Here is a 22,438-nt window from a genome sequence, read left to right on the forward strand (position 1 = left end):
TGGGCAGGTTTGCTCTCCAGGCTACAAAAAGGACATAGCAGCACTAGAAAAGGTCCAGAGAAGAGCGACTAGGCTGATTCCAGGGCTACAGGGGTTGAATTATGAGGAAAAATTAAAAGAGCTGAGCCTATACAATTTAAGCAAAAGAAGATTAAGAGGTGACATGATTGAAGTGTTTAAAATTATGAAGGGAATTAGTACAGTGGATCGAGACTTGTATTTTAAAATGAGCTCATCAAGAACACGGGGACACAGTTGGAAACTTGTTAAGAGTAAATTTCGCACAAACATTAGGAAGTTTTTCTTTACACAAAGAACGATAGACACTTGAAATAAGCTACCAAGTCGTAGGCATGTCAAACTCACTACTATTGGTGGGCCGCTTCGACTGCCGTCTGTGCGTCAGCGGGCCGCACTGTAACAAATACTATTATACTATTATACAAAGTTACTGTAGCTTTCTTTCCAATACTGAAAACGTTAAAAATGTAACACTTAAAGTTTAAAGAAAAGCTATTTATTTCCATACAAGCTCCGTACAACAGCGTACAATTAGAGTCTTAGTCTCTTAGCTAGGTCTTTATATTATTATGTTATATTCATTATATTATATAGGAGTCTTACAGTGTGAGATTTATTTCTTTTGTCCCGACACTTGGCATCTCTTGTTAGTGACCATTTCGTCAAAATCAGGCTTGAAATCTTGTGCAGCTGCAACTTTTATGAGGGATGACAGGTGCTCGACAGTAAGTCTTGAGTGATTTGGGATTTTGGTAGCTTTCATTAACGAAAACAATTTTTCACAAAGGTAAGTGCTTCTGAACATAGACAGTACTCTCGATGCCAACTTACGGATCTGCACATACTGTACGAGGGTGGCAGGTAAACATACAAGCCTGGCACACCAACTTTGTTGTATTTTGCCTTCAGAATAGAATCTGACTGCAGTTCAATCAATTCCATTTGGATATTCTCAGGCACATTCTCAACGTTGTAAGAGAACAGCGCAAAGTCCTGTTCGTGTGAACTGAAATCACGAAAACACTCACTGAATTCATTGTACAGTAATTCAAGTTGGAAAATAAATCCTCCAAAAATCAAATTTTACTTTACTAAGTTTACTTCAAAGTTTATATTGTAAAATAAGCTGATATGCAAAAAGGCACCTGACCTACACTAATTTAACAAACTCAAAATCACAAAAATCAAATCAACTTCTTGCGTCCACTTCAGATCTTCACCTGTAGTCTGCACTGTTCGTTACAATACTAGCACAAAATTACATAAAACTAGAGCAATTTGGTATAGGTCAGTTTGTTAATCAGAAGCCAGTTCTTGTTGTTGATGAACATTTGATTCTGCTGTATTAGTGTACATTTTACTTTTCTGAAAAAAGCAACAAAATCTTTTCAGAGGTGGACCAGACTACTACATTTTACTCCCTCGAGAGAGCTTCAACTATAGCCATATTGTTGAGTATCCTGCTATTTATACCTAATTATTCATTTTTACCTGGTTAGGAAAAGATGTGTAAATACATTTAATAAGCATGCTGAACTAAAACTAACCAAAAAACCATTGACTGTAATAAGCACCTTTCTAAAGTTAATAGCAAAATATGATCATCATTTTAAACTTTTCTAAGACTGCAGATAGGAAGTTGTGGTAGACATCTGTTTAAAGTATGGTTTCTATTTACAGTAAGTAAGAAATTTGTTCCTAGCCTAACATGTGAACTACTTAAATATTGTTGTGTCAACAACCTTTTCTTTTATGTACTTACAGTATAAAATTTCTTCATCATGTAAATGTTTTATTTAAATGCACAGAATAACTGTGGTAATATAGATAACAGTTGATACTGTAGACACTGTCTTGAATGATTTTTTAATCTTAAGTGGATAAGCTGGTTAGAAAATGAAGGGATGGATAACCAACATCATCATCTTTATTATTATTATTATATTAATTTCATATAGGACCATTTACACCATATTTGCAGCTGAGAGTATTTACAGACAACACATAAAAACGTGAATACTCAGGAAATAATAGACATTTAAAATTCAGAAATTAATAAATTCCAGTAATAAAATTATTTTAAAAGGTAAACTAAACCAAAAAAATGTTTTGTTAATTGTTCTTAAAACTATTTACATATTCTGCTTTCCCAATATTTGAAATTGTAAATTCTAGAAAAAGTAAAGGTTTTATGTGAAATCAGTACTACATTTTAAAAAAAACAGTTTAGTTTTATGAATTGCAAAGAGATTTTTTTTTCATTCTGCTCCTTTCTCAAGCATTGATATAAACATAAATGTAAATAATTATTTGACTTTTTCTTTGACTCTTGCCTTCCTCATCCTCAGGCGATTCAGTCAGAATACTGTGGCCCAGCTCTGGTACTTTGTAAAATGCATATACTTTGGATTGTCTGCATACCAGATTCGTTGTGGTTACCCAACACGTGTTCTTGGAAACTTCTTAACAAAAAGTTACAACTATGTCAACCTATTTTTATTCCAAGGGTAAGTATATGTATGAGCAAGTTAATTAACAAAACTATTACTGCTTTGATTCAAAATTGTTTATTATGTAAAACATTTTTAGAAAAATATTGCAAGGCATTTTATGAAGCACAAAGCAATATAGCTTAAAGCAACACAAGATCACAAGATAGAATTAGGGAAAATGCAAATGAAAGATGTATGACAAGGAATAAAACGGCACTGGAAAAAATCTAATAATATCTTAACATCTAGTTCAGAGTACAGTGTCAATCTAAGAGCTGAATGTACATAGGAGTTAACTGACAGTAAGATTTAAAAGACATTATATTAGAGTTGTCAGCCAAATAAATGATAGATAAGACTAAAACAACCACTCCTGAAAGGATTGACTTAATGTCAAATGCACAGATTCTGCAGACCCATAATTACAGTATATCTTTTACGTCTGTCTCTACTCTCATTTTCCCAATTTTATACTTACCAACCTCTGGAAATGTACAGTCCTCAGTTACAATGCACTTGCTCTGACATTTAACGGTTCTGGGTGATATACATCTCATACATTACTCTGTACCATGCTACCATTTCATTTGTATGCAGCCCACACTTTAATCCGTATTGCAGTTCTGTATTTGTTGTATGCAGCTCACATTTTTTAATAGCACATCATTATCAAAATATTTAGGCAATTTGTATCTGAATGAAAAATGAAGTACAGATGAGGTGCATTTGTTTATAACATAGCAGGCTATTGTAGCACAGAAAAAGGAAAAGTGTCTTTCAACAAATCCTTAAGTTACACCTTAAATCACACTTCTAAATATTTTTTAAAAAGTTCCACTTTTTTCTCCTATGCATATTGTGCAGATCTAAAAGGTAAAAGAGAGTAAACATTTTTTTTTTCTGATGATAATTAAACGTTATGATTGATGAGCCTTATGGATAGATATAAACAGGGATATTTAAAGAAAGGAACCACAACATTGTCTGATCTTATGCTTAGTTGTACATGGCATGGCTTCTCAAGGTTTATACAGAGTAGGAGGGGATGACACATCCTAAAGTTTTAAAAAGTATTGCTTTTTAATAGGTTTCCAAAGGAGATTCTTCCACTTTTAAACAAGCAATACTTTCATAACCTTTCAAGAGTTAATTAGAATGATCAGTTGTCTTATTTACTGATTTAACATCATTATGGATGTCTTAAAAATGTACATGATGGGTAGCTGCCATTTGGTTTATCTTGAGGACAGTGCCATTTTTGGTAGAGATTGTGTGCTGTGTCTAGCCTGTTTACTACCACATGACATTTGGAAGTCACAGCATGTGACATTTGGAATGTGACACTTTAAAATTTTGTGATTTTATTTAGTGTTCCTGTTATGTCTTCAGGGCTAAAAACTTACTTCAAATGGAGTTTTGGCTAGCGTTTTGGACTTTGTTTTTCTGGTATGAACCTCAGTTAGTTTTTGACTATGATTTAAATCTCATCCATTTCAAGGTCCATTAAAGATTACGTTCCATTGCAGGCAGAAGATTTACCTTTGACATAGGGCCACACTAGGTTTCTCATGTCTATGAAGTTTATAAAGCTGTTATGTTTTTTTTGTAGCACTGAGATGTGCACTGTGCCCCAGATACAGTCTAATTAGCATCTTATAGTGTCTCAGCATAACATCCCTTGGTTTAAAGCAGTGTTTCCCAAGCTCGGTTCTGGGGACCCAGATTTCTAATCAGTGGCAACACCTGATAACACTGATCTCATTTAATAAGACGTTTAGAAATATTTCTGCTTTTTCTATAGATTTAAATGCTTAACTCTCTTTTGTTGATTTCATTATATTTTGCCCTTTCTCTGTATCTTATTTATGAGAATTTAAAATGAGCAGTGCAGGCACGGTGCCAAACAACACTGAATAACCAAAGGCTGCTACTTTAGCGTTAGATCCACTGATTAGTAAACAATGGATCAATTAAACAATTAGAATACCTTGAAAGGTAGAATGAAAATCAAGATGAAAATATTGTTAAAAAGAAAAAAATACATTATTCCTATATAACTGCTTGGTACATTTTAATATATTTTGTTTTTATTTTTTGCCAAACTTAGTTTTCTAATTTCTATAATTTTCCCAAAACACAGAACTTGGGAAATAACCATTCACTTAATTAGCCCAGGAGTCCAATTAAAAACAAAAGCTGGTTGGAACAAAAACATGCAGCCACAGGGGATCCCTAGGACCGAGTTTGGGAAACACTGGTTTAAAGTAACCAGTTTTTACAGTGCCCTAACACTCTCTTTGTCTCTTTGACCAACTTAAACTCCATTTCTGCAAGTTACTTCTGATGTAAGTGTTTTCTAGTTTCACATGTAATTTGCAGTTCACAGATCACAGGGAATTCATCTCATGGTCCTGTGTTGGCTATTATGTTGTACAGTAATCCCTCCTCGATCGCGGGGGTTGCGTTCCAGAACCCCCCGCGATAGGTGAAGATCCGTGAAGTAGAAACCATATGTTTGTATAGTTATTTTTATATACTTTAAGCCCTTATAAACTCTCCCACACTTTTAACATTATTAGAGCCCTCTAGACATGAAATAACACCCTTTAGTCAAAAGTTTAAACTGTGCTTCATTACAAGACAGAGATGGCAGTTCTTTCTCACAATTAAAAGAATGCAAACATATCTTCCTCTTCAAAGAACGCATGTCAGGAGCAGAGAATGTCAGAGAGAGAGCGAGAGAAAAGCAAACAATCAAAAAATCAACACATGCGGTTGGGCTTTTAAGTATGCCGAAGCACCGCGATAAAGCGGCATTTTTTAGAGGAGCGTCCGTATCCTCTAGGCAGACAGCCTCTGTGCAAACAGCCCCTCTGCTCACACCCCCTCCGTCAGGCAGAGAGAGTGAGAGAGACAGAGAAAAGTAAACAATCAAGCATCGCGCGGGAAGCATATCGTATATCATTGAGTAGTTTTATTTAATACGTAATACATGCTCTGATTGGGTAGCTTCTAAGCCACCCGCCAATAGCGTCCCTATTATGAAATCAACTGGGCAAACAAACTGAGCAAGCATGTACCATAAACTAAAAGACCCATTGTCCTAAGAAATCCGCGAACCAGCGAAAAATCTGTGATATATATTTAGATATGCTTACATTTAAAATCCGCGATGGGTTGAAGCCGCGAAAGTCGAAGCGCGATATAGCGAGGGATCACTGTACATTATTTTATAAAGGTAGACTTATAATTTGTTTCTGATTATAGTTTCCATAATTTAACAGTGATAGGAGTAAGACTTGTAGGTCTGCATTTACTATGTTCCATTTCTGTCTGTTTTCTTGTAGATTAGAGTGACTTGTACAACTTTCTAGCAGGCCATTCTCCCATCTTATGTGATTGACATAATATACTTTGTAAAGGCTTATAATGTTTTTAATTTTTTTAATACATTTGGTAAAATCACATTGAGCCAAGGGATTTTGATAATCTTAAATGCACCAGGGGCCTGGAGCAAATCTGATTTGATCTTTTTTTGTTTTTAAAGACACACTTGGATGATGCATTAATTTAATTACTTTGCCACTTTATTCTGATGATATTTTATAGTATGCTCTTTGTTGTTTGTCTTACCTTACATAGCAATTGTTTTATTTTTTTAACATTTTCTTGAAGCCTTATGGTATACCTCATAGTCACTCAATAATATTGGCAGGCTTACATAACCACATCTTTGTAGAATAAACTAGGGTGGCCCCTGGCGCCTTGACTTTCAACTAACTAAATCACAAACATTGGTGTAATGAATAGATATTTTTTTAATAGTTTGTTCCTGTGAAAGAAAGTTTACTCGATCAAAAATAAAAACCACGACTTTGTTGATATTAAACACTACGACTTTCTTGATATTTTAGTTTATAATTTAAAAAAGGAATAAGAATCTAAAAATCTAACAACATCACATTAAAGTTTGATAAATTCTGAAAAGAATGATACCAAACATATATATGTAAGTTTTAAAATTAGCCAGATTTAAAGCGTGACAAAAAACTCACATAAAATCGTTGCACTTTTAGGCTTAGGATTTTATATATAGAGAGAGTACATTTCTTGACTTCATTTTTTTTTTCAAAGAAATACCTCACCACCTAACTGGAGTCCTGAGTCTAACCCTTTGCTCCATAAAACCTAGTGTCTAAAATCTTAAATTGAATACACTGCATTTTTTAGCACCCCGATTGTAAATTTTAACCCCTTCCATTTCCATTCTCTTACTGTCTGTTCTATTATGTCAGCCTTCATTTTCATACCATCTATTTATTTATTCTTGTCCATAATATTCCTCCATATTATAAACTCACTGACTTGTCTGCAACATTATTGCTCAGCCCAAATCTCTGTGTCACATTGTAGTTGTTTATTAGCCTACAGAGCTACTAGCAAATGTATAACGGAGAAGGTCAGAAGTGCATCTACTTGGGCCTGCTTCTACCATTGACAACTGTCTTCGTAGATCTGTCCCTCAGTTGTTGTTTTTTTTAATACTAAAGGGTGTGGAGCTTGGCCCGGACAGAGACAGGCAGACACGTTCATGTCACCCAACACACGTTTATTCTTCATTATTTACAAAGTGCACAACACCCAAAGCCCCCCAAAGTCCTGGCCACAACACAATGCATTCTCTCTTCAGGCCGCCTCTGCTCCTCTCCACCCAGACCTTGTCTCTCGACCTCCTGACTCCAGCCATCACACGAAGGGAGGCGGTCCCTTTTATAAGCACCCAGATGTGCTCCAGGTGTGTTCCGGCAATCTCCCACCGACAAGCCTCAGTGTGGTGGAAGTGCCGGCTGCATCTGCAGAAGCACTCCGGGTGTCTCTGCTCGTCTTCCCCCCAGCAGTTGTGGCGGAAGTGCTGAGGTCCAGGGCTCCATAGGCATAGGGGCGCCACCCTGGCGGTGAGCATGGGCCCCTACAGGGTTGAGCTTCAAAGCTCTGTACCCGTGGCCCTTAAAGGTACCAGGGTGGTCACCCCGACATTGTCTGGGGAAGGCACAAGCCCTCCTCTGGTCCTCCTGGGCATCCCGGCCGGGTCGCCACTCCAGCCACAAAGGGAATCTGCTTCTCCAAGAACTACTGCTGTAACTGCTCAGACTACATAGAGAGGAATTATTTTCCCCCATTTCCACATTAGGCTTATACCTTCCTATTTGGGTAAAAAAACAGATGGTGTCAATTGAATGAAGCACAACTAGCATTCAAAGCAGATATAACAGTAATAACAAAAATAATGCTAATTCAAAAGTTTAACTTGTAATTTAATTAATGTAAATAAAATGACTTTTATATTCTTGCTTACAGGTTCCGACTTGTGCCTTTCCTTACAGAGTTGAGGGCAGTGATGGACTGGGTTTGGACAGACACAACACTCAGTCTCTCCAGCTGGATTTGTGTTGAAGATATTTACGCTCACATTTTTGTACTAAAATGTTGGCGAGAGTCTGAAAAGGTAAACAGTATCTTTGTAAGAGAATTAAGGCATAATCACAAAGTTATTTGTTGTACATGGGGATATTGTACATATTAAGATACATCATTTATAGTGTGATGACACAATTAGTGTGTCTGTCAAGCAGCTCTTGGAACTGAGGTTTGACTATGGTGCGCTATACATATTTGAAGTAGATTGCTTCAGGTTACCTTCGTGATTTGTCATCTGTCAGGTTGGTGCTTTATTTTTAATGAATGCAAGTTATTGCCTCTGTGCCTTCCTTGGGTTAACCTCTGGGGGAGAGGTGCCACGAGGGTCCCCTCACCTGTTACTTTCTTGGTATACATATACACTAAGTATTTTCTGTGCTATGCTCTATCGTAGTTTTTACATTAAAATGATACTTTTTTTAAATAAATACACAAATGTAAGACATTTTTTATATAAATCTAAGTTGCAAGATTAGAACTGGTGCATTATTGTAAATGTTATTTTCATTTTTAAAAAATAAAGCTACAGAAATATATTTTCTAAAGAGATATGTGCTGTTAATTTACTCACTTTTGGCAATTGAAACAATTATTAATTGCACACTATACTCTAGACTAATCCAGTTTGATACAATGATGCTTATGTAAAAACACAGCAATTTATTATTTAAATGGTTCTCATCCTAATTTTTTGTAATCCACTTTGACATGAAACTGAAATAATAGTATTATTGTCTGTTTCAGAGATACCCACAACCACGGGGACAGAAAAAGAAAAAAGTGGTTAAGTATGGAATGGGTGGCATGATTGTCATGTTGTTGATCTGCATTGTCTGGTTTCCCCTGCTCTTCATGTCCTTGATCAAGTCTGTGGCTGGTGTTGTCAATAAGCCTTTGGATGTCTCTATCACAATAACCCTTGGAGGATTCCAGGTACTGTTGATATTTCCTCAAAGCAACAATTAAATAATAAATAATTTTCAAGACAATGTATTGGCTAAATTATTTTAAGTATTAAATACAATATACAACATTATGTAGTTTTTTATTAGTTTTATTTACAGACCTAACATTGGATTAAATATAATTACAGTACAGGAGAAAACCTTTTCTGTAATGCCTAATATTGAAAGAAATGTGTTACAAAAGTACTGTACTTTAGGCCCACATTATGAACAAGCCTGTAGGTTGAATTTTTGATACATAAGCACATTGTGGCTCAGACCAGTTGGTGTCTTAGGTTGCCATGGATGCAAGAATAGCTATGAAGGATCAAATTGAATCTTGACAGTAGAAGATCCCTCCAGCACTAGCAGGATTTATTCTGTCTCCATAGTCAGCGAAAATCAATAACAATCAGTACATTTACAGTAGGGGCAGCACGGTGGTGCAGTGGTAGCGCTGCTGCCTCGCAGTAAGGACACCTGGGTTCGCTTCCCGGGTCCTCCCTGCATGGAGTTTGCATGTTCTCCCCGTGTCTGCGTGGGTTTCCTCCTGGTGCTCCGGTTTCCTCCCACAGTCCATAGACAGGCAGGTTAGGTGCACTGGCGATCCTAAATTGTCCCTAGTGTGTGTGTGTGTGTGTGTGTGCACCCTGCGGTGGGCTGGCGCCCTGCCCGCGATTTGTTCCTGCCTTGTGCCCTGTATTGGCTGGGATTGGCTCCAGCAGACCCCTGTGACCCTGTGTTAGGATATAGCAGGTTGGATTCTTAATGACTGACTGGCATTTACAGTACAATTAAAAAAGGTAACATTTCCTTTTAATCTAATGATGTTCACTTTCCCCACATACAGTGCCCTCATAAAGTATTCAGACCCCTTAACGTTTTGCAATGTGCTAAAGTCATATAAATGAATATTTTCCTCACATTAAGCAATGCTGAATACCCTATAATGACAAAGCAAAAGCATGTTTTTAGAATTTTTTGCAGCTGTGTTAAATATAAAAAAATGAAATATTACATTGACCTAATTATTAAGACTTTTTACTCAGTTTTTTGCTGAAGTACCTTTGTCAGTGATTATGACCTGGAGTCTGCTTGGTATGATGTGACAAGCTTCACACTCCTGGATCTGGGAATTTTCTGCCATTCTTCTCTGCAGATCCTCTCAAGCAATTTCAGTTTGAATATAGACTGTCGGTCTATATCTATATCTCTTTTTAGGTGTCTGTATTCGATTAGTTTCAAGTGGGAGATGTGGTTTAGCAACTCAAGGTCTTTCATAGAGCTGTCCCTAAGCCATTTTTGAGTGCCTAGGGTCATTGTCCTATAGCAAGGTGAACCTTCAGCCCAGTCTAAGGTCTAGAGCGCTCTGGAGTAGGTTTCATTAACAGTATCTCGGTACTTTGCTCCAGTCAGCTTTTCCTCAACTCTAGCTACTCTCCCAGTCCCTGTTGCTGAAATAAACCCACAGCATGATGCTTCTAACACCATGCTTCACCATTGAAATGATATTGCACATATGGTGAAAGATGCCTAGTTTCCTCCAATAATTAAGATGACAGATTTACACATTTGATCAAAAACTAGATTCCACAAATTGGGCTTTCTGTCTGAAATTACCTCCTGTACTCTCTGAAACCTAAAAGCTGATGAACTGCTGTCTCTTTGGGAGCTGAAAGCTGAGATCCACTCTTCTAAGCCAAGCTGTACCAGTAACTGAGCCAGGTCTGAGAAGCGCGACACACCATGAACAAAGGACCACATCACAAAGAGAAAGAGTACACTCCAACTCAAGAAGAATCTTCCCTTTGAACCCAAATCTCCAACAGCAATGGATATCATCTTTAGAGACATTGGTATCATAAAACTGCTTTTCTGTGCCAAGATAAATTAAAAATCTAAATAGCAATTAAACAGCCAGTCTCATCAGTGTTATATGTTTGTCTGTCTATGTCTGTCTGTTATGTGTCACTATATATGCAGTCATCATATTTCTATAATCCTTGTGTTTATCAATACATTGCAGTATTCTGTTTCTTAAAACAAGTGTGCTTCAGTTACCTTGGTATAAGTCTAGTGGCCAGGGAACATCTCCTACAACAGAGAGAGGTAAGGTAAATAAAGTAGAAGTCTTGTCAAATTATTTACTTAATTACCATTACAGATAAAAGCAAAACTGAAAATTTTAATTGATCAAGTTAAATTCTTACTACAATAGACAGGTGTGTGCCTTTTTAATCATCCGTCCATCCATTATCCAACCCGCTACATCTCAACCACAGGGTCACAGGAGCTGCTGGAGCCAATCCCAGCCAACACAGGGCGCAAGGCAGGAAACAAACCCCGGGCAGGGCGCCAGCCCACCGCAGAGCACATACACACACACCAAGCACACACTAGGGACAATTTAGGATCACCAATTTAATCAATTCAGATGACCACAAGTGGACTCCAAACAAGTGTCACAGCAAAGGGTCTGAATGCTTAAGTCAATATGATATTTCAGCTTTGTATTTTAATAAATATGTAAATATTTCCAAAATCCTGTTTTCACTTTGTCATTTTAGGTTATTAAGTGTTGCTTGACATGCAAAAATGTGAAAAAATTATGAGGTCTGAATAAGTTTTGAAAGCACTTTATTTGGGATTAATTGAACCTCATTTGATTAAAAAATGTTACCCTTTTGTTTACTTTTTTGCTTTAAATTAATTAAGCATTTCTTGTAAACCAGTAATACAATCTAGCATATTTTCATGAAATATTTTTCTAAATTAGGTAATACTTTGGTTGGTAACAAGCTGCTGGAAACATGAACTGATTCTGTGATTTCACTATATAATCCCTCTGTCAGTGCTAATTGTGGAATAGTGACATATGAAGTCAAAGGGAGAGGTAACAAGGCATGTTCAGACCATCCAGGGTTAATCTGAATGGGAAATATTCCTGTACTAAAAAGGTCTGAAATTAGCCCTGGATACATTCAAAGACGTGTTAGCTATCACCATATGAAATCTGAATAAAAATAAAACAACTTCAGAATCTATATTTGAACTTGTCTTTTACTTTAGAGGGTCATAAAGTCATCAGACACAAGTCACAGGAGTGAGCCCCCAATATGACATTAGTTCATCACAAATCATAGTCATACAGAAAGTTACATTCACTCACACTGATCTAATTCACTGATTCGTCATCAACCTAATATGTAGTCCATTAAGGTGAGTCTGTTTACAATTCCCTACAGCTAGAACTCGGAATATAAAATAGGTTCCTAAAGCTCTGAGGTAGCAGCTCGCTGACCATTAAAGACTAGTGTTCATCCTGAGAGAAGGAGGGGTGGTTCAGGTACATAAATACCTGGGGGCACACCAGGGGCCTCATGTATAAACGGTGCGTACACACAGAAATATTGCGTAAGAACTTTTCCACGTTCAAATCGCGATGTATAAAACCTACACTTGGCGTAAAGCCACGCACTTTTCCACGGTACCTCATACCTTGTTGTACGCAAGTTCTCCGCTCGGTTTTGCAGACTGGCGGCACCCAGCGTCAAAGCAGTGCTACTGTTCCTGTGTGGTTACACCTTATTTTCCTGATGCGGCTTTATAAATACACTGAAACTAACCGAATATTGTTTATTAGTGTAACGCATCTAATTGTAATTAACTTGTAACAATATTAATGGTCCAGGGAATAGCCATAGTATTCTAAATAACATAACTGCTTTAGTGTTGTTACTCTCACTGCACCTTCTTCTTTCAGCTGTTCCCGTTAGGAGTTGCCACAGCGGATCATCTTTTTCCATATTACTCTCACTGCACCAGTATTTATATCACTGTATCTGAGTGTGAATCACAGCAGCAGCTGATCGGAAAGAGAATTATCGTATACAGCTTCAAGGACACCCTGTCTCAGCCACTGCAAAACGTTTCAAAGCCTTTCCTGTACGGACCTCGCGGTTCAGAAACAGTTTCATCCCAAGAACTATAAACGCACTCAATCAATTGCTCCTTGTAGAACTGTTTGTACTTATAAGTACAATCACCCCACTGTAAACTTGCACTACAGTTATAATATCGCACAACCTGAGCCACTTTATAAAGCGCGTATTTACATATGATGAGGATATCATTTTTAAGATGAAATGCAGCAAAATATGTATATTATATTATACAGATAAAACTTTAACTTCATTTAAATAATCTATATTCTTCACTGGGAGTGTCGTGAAGGATAGAATAATTAAACATGTACTACGAAGATATTTCAATGTTCCTTAAACGTTTTGAAGAATTGGCGCTCTCCAATTCTGATTGGGTATTTGGGGAAAGAAAAGCAAGGACTGCAGTGGCGGCTACGCCAATATATATTGAATATAAAACAGAAAGAGAAAATAACACAGCTAAAAACGCAGCGACAAACTTCGGCAAAAGTTAAATGCTTGTGTCATGAGCACGAGGCGGCTATGCAGTGTCCGCAACGGACGTGGCCATCCACCATGCATAAGCTAAATAACTGACATTGGCGGGCGAAGGAGCCACCGATTCTTCCTCTGCCCAGTGCCACCACAAGCCTAGAGCCATCTCTGAGTACTGCTGCAATAAATTATTTCATCGAAGGTCGCTCACAATCACTGCGCCGTGAAAGCCATGTTTAATAACATGCTTTAACTGCTATCATCATAAAAATGATATCACGTATACATCTCAGTATTTTAGTTATTCAGAGAGCTGTAATATCACAAATGTAATGGATTCTGTGTCCAGTTGGAGGAAGAGAGCTGGTTTAAGGAGCAAGTAGTGATTCAGACACATAGAGCACATAGAAGATCACATACAAAACAAAGCATTTAATGTGCTACTTTAATTACGATGTGATTTGAGAAACTGGTTAATTAAACGATTTTAAGATGACTTTAGTGACAAAATAAACTACATGATTAAAGTGGAAATGTCGAGATTGAAGTTGACATTTCGTGCTTTTTCCCCACTGTGTGCCTTTTTTTCTCTGTACCCTAATAAGCTTTCATATGACACTCAGACAGTGGGCTGCAACTCGCCTTTTCACGGCGACTTTGATATGTGACTTCTTTTTTATTTCCGGCACTGTGCGATTTTGTGAACGTGAGCTTTCAAGTTTCTCCAACACGCTATGTCACTCGATCAACTTCCTTTTGTTGATTATACCATGGTTTATTTGAACAAATAGTATATTTTTCCTTTGCCTCCACTTGGTATTCGCTGAAATTCTTATATTTCCCCCCGTGCTTTTCCCATTGTCTTTTCACAGAAGGCTGAGCTTAAGGGCGATTTATATTCATTTGCATATTCAAAGAGGCATAATTCTGGGAGGAGTTGGGGCGTTACATAAAACGCGTGCACGAGCGTTACTTTTCACTCTGATTGGGATTTATGTAGCGGAAGAACATGGAAGTTGGAGTACACACAGATTTCTCCATCTGGATTTTTCTGTGCGTAAGCACATTTCGGCTTTTGTGCTTACGCCATGTTATAGTGCAAGTTCTACGCACAGCGTTATACATGAGGCCCCAGGTCATAAATCAAGATTGGCAATGTTATATTGTCTAAGATCCTCGGGTGACCCTGTTCTCACTTTCAGACTTTATTACATAGACCTGAACACAAATCCCCACTACAGCCCTTGTACAGTAAGTGTACACCAACCAGCCTACTACAAAGATACAGCATCAATGTATAGCTCCACTTCTCCTCTTTTTATGTTATCTATGACCCCATATGACAAGATAGAGCACCAAAAAAGCAGAAGAGAAGGCTTTCACTTTTATTCCTACATTATTAAAGTTTCTGAACATGTACAGAACAGAAGCAAAGTATAATGAATGTGAAAGAATAATAGCAATTCAACGTGAATGAGTAGGAGTTCATCTTTTTAGGAATCAAGGCATCCAATATGCCTAGACAGCCAGGTGTATCTTCATTTTAGGCCTTGTTCACACGGGCGTTAAAATCGGGCGTTTTTTTGCGTTCTTAGCGTCCGGTGAGCGTGGATCAAGCGCCGAGTGTTTTCTACACATAGGAGTCAATGAGAGTGTTCACATGGGCTTTGGTGACGTGCGTTTGTCCGGCAGCGCGTTTATACCGCATCAAAAAAACGTTGCATGCAGTATTTCTTGGCGTTCAAAACCCAACGAACGCAAGGAAACCGCTTCTAGTTCGTTTTCTGCGTGTTTATTTTACGCTTCGGAGGACCGGATATATATTGTAGTGACCCGGCAGCCAGCGCTGGTGGCATGATGCATTGTGGGTAATTTATGTAAAAGTTACTGTTGTGTTAAATTAGCAAGGCAATCGAATTATTGTTCCTGTTGAAATTGTTGTATGTGTTTGTGTTCAACTGGTAGGGTGGGTTTGGGTTATTGCCGTCCGGGGTTATTAAATTGTAAATAGTTACCATCAATGAGAAAGGTGGCTTCGTTAATGACCTTGGCAATGGCTATGCAATGAGATTGAGCTTTGTTTTCTGACTATCTGCTTAATAAAGAGATACAACAGGACAGAGCTGTTTATTGCTAAGATTTCATCTAAGCAATGATTGCCGAGACACTCGGAGTCGTGCGGTGTATGGGACACGAGTGCTCGCTGGCTTAATGAGCTAGGTACAGCTGCATGCAAGGCGCTGGCATTCCGCTGGCCGACCAGCTTGGGGGAAGCGCACGGCTGAGTACGGCTCTGAAAACTTTAAGACTCAACCACGGGTCGCTACAATATTTTCATATTGCTTATTTTATTTTATTGTCTCATGTCATTTGTAAACCATGAACCTATTAATTTATGTTCTAATATAATATTTGATAACGATTATGTAGGGGGGGGGCAATCCATGGCCGGTGTAAGTGCACACTCGACTACTGTTTCCTTACCTCAAAGTGACAAGTAGTCTCTCTTCGGGGCTAACACCAAGTCGCATATTGGTTGATCGGCGTGCAATGTGGCATTGCACCAGCTGCAGCAGACAATCAAAAGTGGAAACCGACATCCGACAGTAATTAAAAAACTTGCACGGAAATTTTCGCATTTCTTCATAAAGCACAAAAAAACTTCATTTAACCCGACGTTGTGCAGTCAGAGGATGAACCCAGTAGTGGCGATGATTTTTTTAAAACAAGAAGATTAATATCTAACATAGCAAAATGGTCCATATTGAAAGGAGGCACCTCAAATAAAACGACAAGGGCTTTCATATCCAGTTCCCGACACTGCCTCCACAGGTTAACACACAAACTACAATTTGGGCTGCAGGCTGGCGTTAGACAGAGACAAACGAACGCCGGTGTAGAAGTCAATCGATCGCCACCACAAAATGCAACATAAACGTCTAGGACGTTCAGAGCAAGTTCGTTTATCCAAAAACGTAACGCCCGTGTGAACAAGGCCTTAATAAGCTGACTAGTTTCTCTGTTGTAGCCTCTGTGTGGATGAAATGACAGAGTCTGGGTTTCTCTTATAGCCTGAATTTACACCAGTCCTGCGGTTTCTTAAAATACCTCTTGGTCCAATGGGATATCATAGTGTAGGGCTGGTTCCCCTGGTTCAGATCTCATGTCCTTTGACTAATTATGTTTAGACGCAACATATGTCCTTGACCATGTCAGGCCTTCACTATAGCCCCACCCCACACAGACATGGTCATATTTGCGGCTTGTATGTAGAGGTCAGTTTATTCTTATCTGGTATTCTCTGAATAGAGTGGACGCACATTGTAGAACAGGTTGACTCAAGATGTATTAATGGTTAACAAGATCTTCATGTAAATGACCTCTTCTCAAGATACAGTGCATTACATAAAAGAAAAGAGTTTCTGAAGTTTCTAACAGTTTTTTTTAAGAACAGTGAATGCTTTTGTTATAATATTATATGTCACACCACGTCAGACCACAAACACTAAACAAGGGTTAAAGCGGACTGGTGGACTAGTTCTGGATATGTTCTACTACTCAGGGTTTGTAAGTGATTGTTTGTGCATTGGGGCACTACATGAGAATAGGAAATGCCAACAGACCTTATGATATAATCATGAAGGATCTAGAGACTGACCTGGACCTACTGAAGACTGCAACATCATGTGACTAAGCTGCTGATTGTCATAAATAATGACACACAGCTGTGGAACACCTTTAGCAACAGGTTAATATCACCAAGGTGTTCTAGAGTGTGCTAGTGTAATAAATTGTAATTAATGTGCATGTTTTAGTATCTAAGAGCTAATCTTTGCCTATTTACAAAATCAGCACCACACAACTTCTATTTCAGCTTTCTACTCAAAACCTTTGGTCACCCCTAACAATCATTATTTATTTGACTATTTGTTTTTAATTTAGCCCATCTTTACAATGCGTGCCCAGCAAGAACAATTAAAAACCATGAGTGGTAAAGACTTTGGTGGCATCATGAGAAAGTACAACAGCAATCCTGTGAGTATTTTTGTCTTTTAAAGTATGTGGCAAATATAAAAGTTAGTGCCTTTTGAAATAATGTCTTTGCCAAAACCCAGAAGTCCTTTATGAAATAAAATTAAATAAGATGAAACTTCTTAACAAGAAAACACAATGTATTTTTAATATTCTAAAATGTAAACTTTGAAATGTAGAATTTAAACAAACCCTTTTCTTCTACTCTGGCATAATTGTAGCTGTAAGTGTTGACAGTATTTTGAGTTATAGAACAGGGAGATGTTTTCATCTCTTATTAACTTACTTTTTTCATTTTTATTGTAGGGTGCAATGCAGTTTTTAGAAGCATATACTCATGATGATGTGACAGTGGCAGAGTTAGAAGGAAATTCAAATGCATTATGGATGATCAGTCCACCAAGTAGGCAAATGCTTACCGAAGTTCTGGAAACAGCAGCAACATTCCCAGTTTCAATTTCTTGGACTGTGCAACGGTATGTCTTTAACATATGGCGTCTTTCATCAAAATTTATCCCCAAGATTCAAAGTAGAATATACTGTATATGAATATTTAATTTAGATGTGGCTTTTGATATTAAACATTGATTCTTCCTTTCCGATGCAGTATATTAGCAAAAAGTTTGACTAAAGATAAAAAGATTCATCACGGTCAGAAAAGAGATTTAATCCAGTTGTCAGATTAAATATTGCTGTTAGGCAGCAAAAAAAGTTTGGTGTTTAGTGGTGCGTCCTGAAACCTCCAGAAACTCGAGCTAGTTTCAAGGCTGGTCACAGTGACGTTTGCAAGTCCTCTACTTTGATTTTTTCTAGGTAATCCAGTTTTCTCTTACACTCTATAGATGTTTTTGTTGGTTTATTGGGAGGCAGCAGTGTGCACTTGTGTGTGTGTGTGTTGGCCATGGCATTAGCAGCCCATCCAAAGTCAATTCTCCAGAGATCAATGAAGCATTGATAGATACAATGTACTTTTTTGAAGATTTTTCTAAGTAATGTGTTGTTCACTGTATATTTTGGAATCTATAAGATATATTTAAAGAATAAAAAAGTGTGAAAATGATTTTAGTTATATTTTTTGGCTTCTTACAGGAATGTCAGTCTTGGTGCAAAGGCAGAAGTTGCACTGGATAAGCATACAACTGATCTTGATAATTCAACAAGAATTGGTCTGATAGAGCTGATTTCTGGAGTAAGAAACCAGTCTGTGTAAGTTGCTGTTTGTTTTGCATTACGCAAACATGACTTCTGGCAAAACAAAATATTTAGCATTTTCTCCTTTTTTCAGGAATATTGTTAATGTTTTTCCAACCTTCATCCGTGCTCCAAGTGATTCCAATGCAAAACCAGTAAAACAGCTGTTTGCAGGTAATGTATTTATTAATTTTAAATAAACAAGAGTTTGGTATAATATATATGTAACATAGTTCAGCACATTGTTCCTAAAAGTGCCTGCATATAGTTATACTAAAGATTTTTGCTTAGTTAAAAAGCAAGATAACATTGATTTCAAAGTATTTACCTGCAATCATCTACTGACCATTACTTTTATCTCTGCATTACACTGATCTGCATGCCATCATATGAAATCAGTTCACTTTTAAAATGATAAAAAAAAATCAGAATACTTTTAAAATGGTAAGACTGTCTTTTTTACAAAAGCGCCTCATGAATAATTTCTAGTAGTGAAGTATAAAATTGTTTAATTCAGTGTCATTTTCACTATATAAATTTTTAAAAAGCCTTCTAAAGTTTTGCCAAGCCTCAACAGAGGGCTTTCTTCAAGTCACTTCAGCTGAAGAGTTCAGAATAAAATAAAATATAATTAAGGAGTAATTAAAATTATTTATTTTCATTAGAAATTTTATCAACTTAATATATTGTATAAATATCTATAAAGATAGTTAAAGCTTACAAGCCAGTGTTGCACAGATGAAAAGACTTATTATTGTGCAGGAAAATAAATGATAATGACAAGCATAACCAGTAGAGGTCAGTGCTGCCTTGCTGCCTGCTTCTCTGAAAGCTTACGAAAATGAGGCACCACATGTTTATCCATATTATATTTTTATTACAAATAAAAGGAAATCTTCTGTAACATAAGATTTACTGTACAGTAAATTCATTTTAATTGTCCTTCTTAAATGGCTGTAATGAAGTTCTTACAAAAAGTGACCACACCAAAAACACAAACTAGGAATAATAAAAAATAGCACAAAATTATGTCTCACTGTGCATTCACTAGTCGCTTTCTATCCCCTCCACCCAAATACTTATCATATGTATATGTAGATAATTTTAATTATACAAAACCCAGCTTGCCCCTTTAAGGAAACCCAACTGTAATGTGTTTGGACCTCATTAAGAATTTTAATCCAAATTGGGATATAAAGTAGTATTTCACTGTGGAAATAATGCCCAAAACAGATACAAAGACAAATTATAAAATAATCCAACCATGAACTTCAGCCACTAACAACTACAAGCCCTACTCCTCTACTACTCTTTATTTTTAACATTTCCTTTTAGTAGAAAATAACATAATATCTCAGGTAGTATCAAACAAATATGCATAACATTTTTTTGCATCTTTGATTCAGATTATTTTTCTTTTTTCTTAGAGACTGCATATAGGGTACATAATTTTAAGAAGGTAATTCAACAATAAAGGCAGATGTACAGAAAGACCCATCAATGTTCCTACTCTAACTGTTTCCTCTAATAGAGAGAGCCCTAAATTAACACTAAGTGAATCTAATTGCTCCAAAGGAATCATTTACTTGGTGCCAGTACATTTGATTTCCAAGAAAAAGAGGCACATAATTGTTGTTTGTAGTAGACATAAATTATAAATGATATTCTGAAATAATTACCTTCTTCATATGGTCCCTTTCATATTTAGTCATATTTAAGAAGCTATGTAAATATGATCTCCTTTATAAAGGAATAATCAAAAGCAAAGGATGCCCATAATTACTGAGTTGATGGATATCAAGAGTATAGTGTGGCCACAAGGGGGGGTGCCACTGTGCCCCAAACCCAACCACAATAATGCCCAAACACACTGTTTGCTCAAATAAACGTTTTTTTTTATTGAGTCCCAACACCATCTTCACAATTAAAAACACAAAATAACACAATCACAGTACGTCTTCCTTCCTCCAGTTGAGTTTTGCCCGCTGTCTCCTGACTCTGACTCAACCAAAATGAGACAATGGGCTCTCTTTTAAGTTTGACCCAGGAATTGCTTCCAGTCTGTTGACCCAGTAATCTGGAGAACTTCTGGGTCGCGCAGAAATCAGGGCAGTCGTCCCCTGGTAGCACCCTCTGGTGGTCCCTTAAAGATGTAATGGCAGTTAGAAATCATTATCCAGCCATTCACCTATTTTAAAAATCCACCCAACCAAACTCAGAATGAAAAAAAAGGTTACCCATTTTCAAACTTAACATTGTCGAATTAATGGTCATGGGGGGCAGGAGTCTTTCACAGCTGCACTGGAATTAAAGTGGGAACCAACTACAGGCAGAGTGCAAAAGAGAATACATAAAACATAAAGAAATCCTTTAAAATCTACATTTTATCCCAAAAATGGCAAATAATCACTGGAAAGGATCTCCCTAAAAATGAATAGGTTGGAAAATAAGAACAACTTGTTGAAAAAAGTCAGGTTGAAGACAATTCTAAGAAAATTTTTAATATTAATACATGAGTTCAGGGGGCTAATAGCTAAAAAAAATTATTTAGAAGAGCCAACAGATTAAAAATAAAACATTACAGATAATGTAAAAATTATTGTCAAATAGTTTAAAATATGGACATACTGTATTAATTAAATGGTCAAAAGGGGAAAAGTATGTTAATAACAATATAAGGTGGAATTTTAGTATTAAGCAGAATACTGCAAGTAATGCTGTGGAACAGGATTTGTCAACATTTCTGGTGTGGCAACCCGCTTTCTTCCATGTAAGTATCTTTGCAACTCACCAAGGAGGTGAAATGAGTGCAGACATTGGGGTGGGGATGGGGGTCCTTCATGGTGAGTTGAGTGCGATCATCACTGCAGTGGAGAAGGAGGTTTAATCGAGCACGATTGTCTGTGTGGGAGGAGAGGGACGAGTGTGATCAACCCATTGCCAACTCACAAACACTGGTATAGAAGGTATCTATATTGGTGGGTCTTGAGTTCCGTTTTGGGGTCCCAATGTGGCTGCAGGTTTTCATTCCACCCACTTTCACAAATTAGTGAGTTACTTTTATGTCTAATTGATCTAATTGTTTAATTAGCTGGCTTTTTTCTTCAGTTATTTTACATTCAGAAAAGTGCACTAGTATGATATTTACATTTAAAAGACATTTAGGGTTTTCTTTTTTCCCCAAAACTTTAAACACTTATCTTTCTTTTATCCTTTTCTTATTAATTCACTTTTTTCTGCCAAGTTTGCATGCAGTTACATCCAGATACTGACTGTTAGTAGTGAGCTGTGCGGACAAAAAACAAACACTGCATTTACCCAAACACAAGGGAAGGGATTAAGAAAAGAAAATTACCAATTACAAAAGTAAATTAAAGCAAAATAACAGTCTTGTTCCGTTAGTGAAATAACAGCCTGAAGTCATTTTGGTTACTCAGTGAAGGGTAAGTGATGAATTTATCTTGCGTATAGTTTGACAAAAATCCATAATTACAGTCATGGAAATTACTTTAATTGCTTCATCTATCCATTGTTATTTGTAAGTAGTTCTTCAATAAGTTTTAATCCTCAAAATGCTGTCCCACAGTACAGTAATAAACAGCATATTTTATTTGTATTTACACCCTGTTTAGGCTAACATGTTATAATTACAGCAGACAGCATGTTGTACAATTTGATGTTATTAAACACCTGCCAGAAAGAGCAAACAATAAAATGAAAAAAGATTAGCAGTACAAACAGCGAGGTAGGAAAAAGGCCAGCATTTGTCCAGGTGTTATGCCTAACAAAATCAAACAACTTTTTACGGTCTTTGTTTTATATATTGCCTTTCTGTTGTGACAAGGTAACATAAAATCGTGAT

General features: G+C 37.0%; 1 protein-coding gene across 4 annotated transcripts in view; it reads left to right on the plus strand.

The window, feature by feature from the left end:
- Positions 1–22,438, plus strand: part of LOC120530341 (piezo-type mechanosensitive ion channel component 2) — a 559,538-nt gene that overhangs the window by 528,009 nt on the left and 9,091 nt on the right. For all 4 annotated transcript variants that reach the window (XM_039754759.1, XM_039754756.1, XM_039754758.1 and 1 more), the window contains 7 exons: positions 2,370–2,528; positions 7,872–8,019; positions 8,736–8,924; positions 17,296–17,388; positions 17,692–17,861; positions 18,475–18,591; positions 18,671–18,750. In XM_039754759.1, coding sequence (XP_039610693.1) covers positions 2,370–2,528; positions 7,872–8,019; positions 8,736–8,924; positions 17,296–17,388; positions 17,692–17,861; positions 18,475–18,591; positions 18,671–18,750 — 956 coding nt within the window. The remainder of the gene's footprint in view (positions 1–2,369; positions 2,529–7,871; positions 8,020–8,735; positions 8,925–17,295; positions 17,389–17,691; positions 17,862–18,474; positions 18,592–18,670; positions 18,751–22,438) is intronic.

Source organism: Polypterus senegalus, chromosome 5 (assembly GCF_016835505.1).
Source record: "Polypterus senegalus isolate Bchr_013 chromosome 5, ASM1683550v1, whole genome shotgun sequence".
In the NCBI taxonomy this organism is placed as follows: domain Eukaryota; kingdom Metazoa; phylum Chordata; class Cladistia; order Polypteriformes; family Polypteridae; genus Polypterus; species Polypterus senegalus.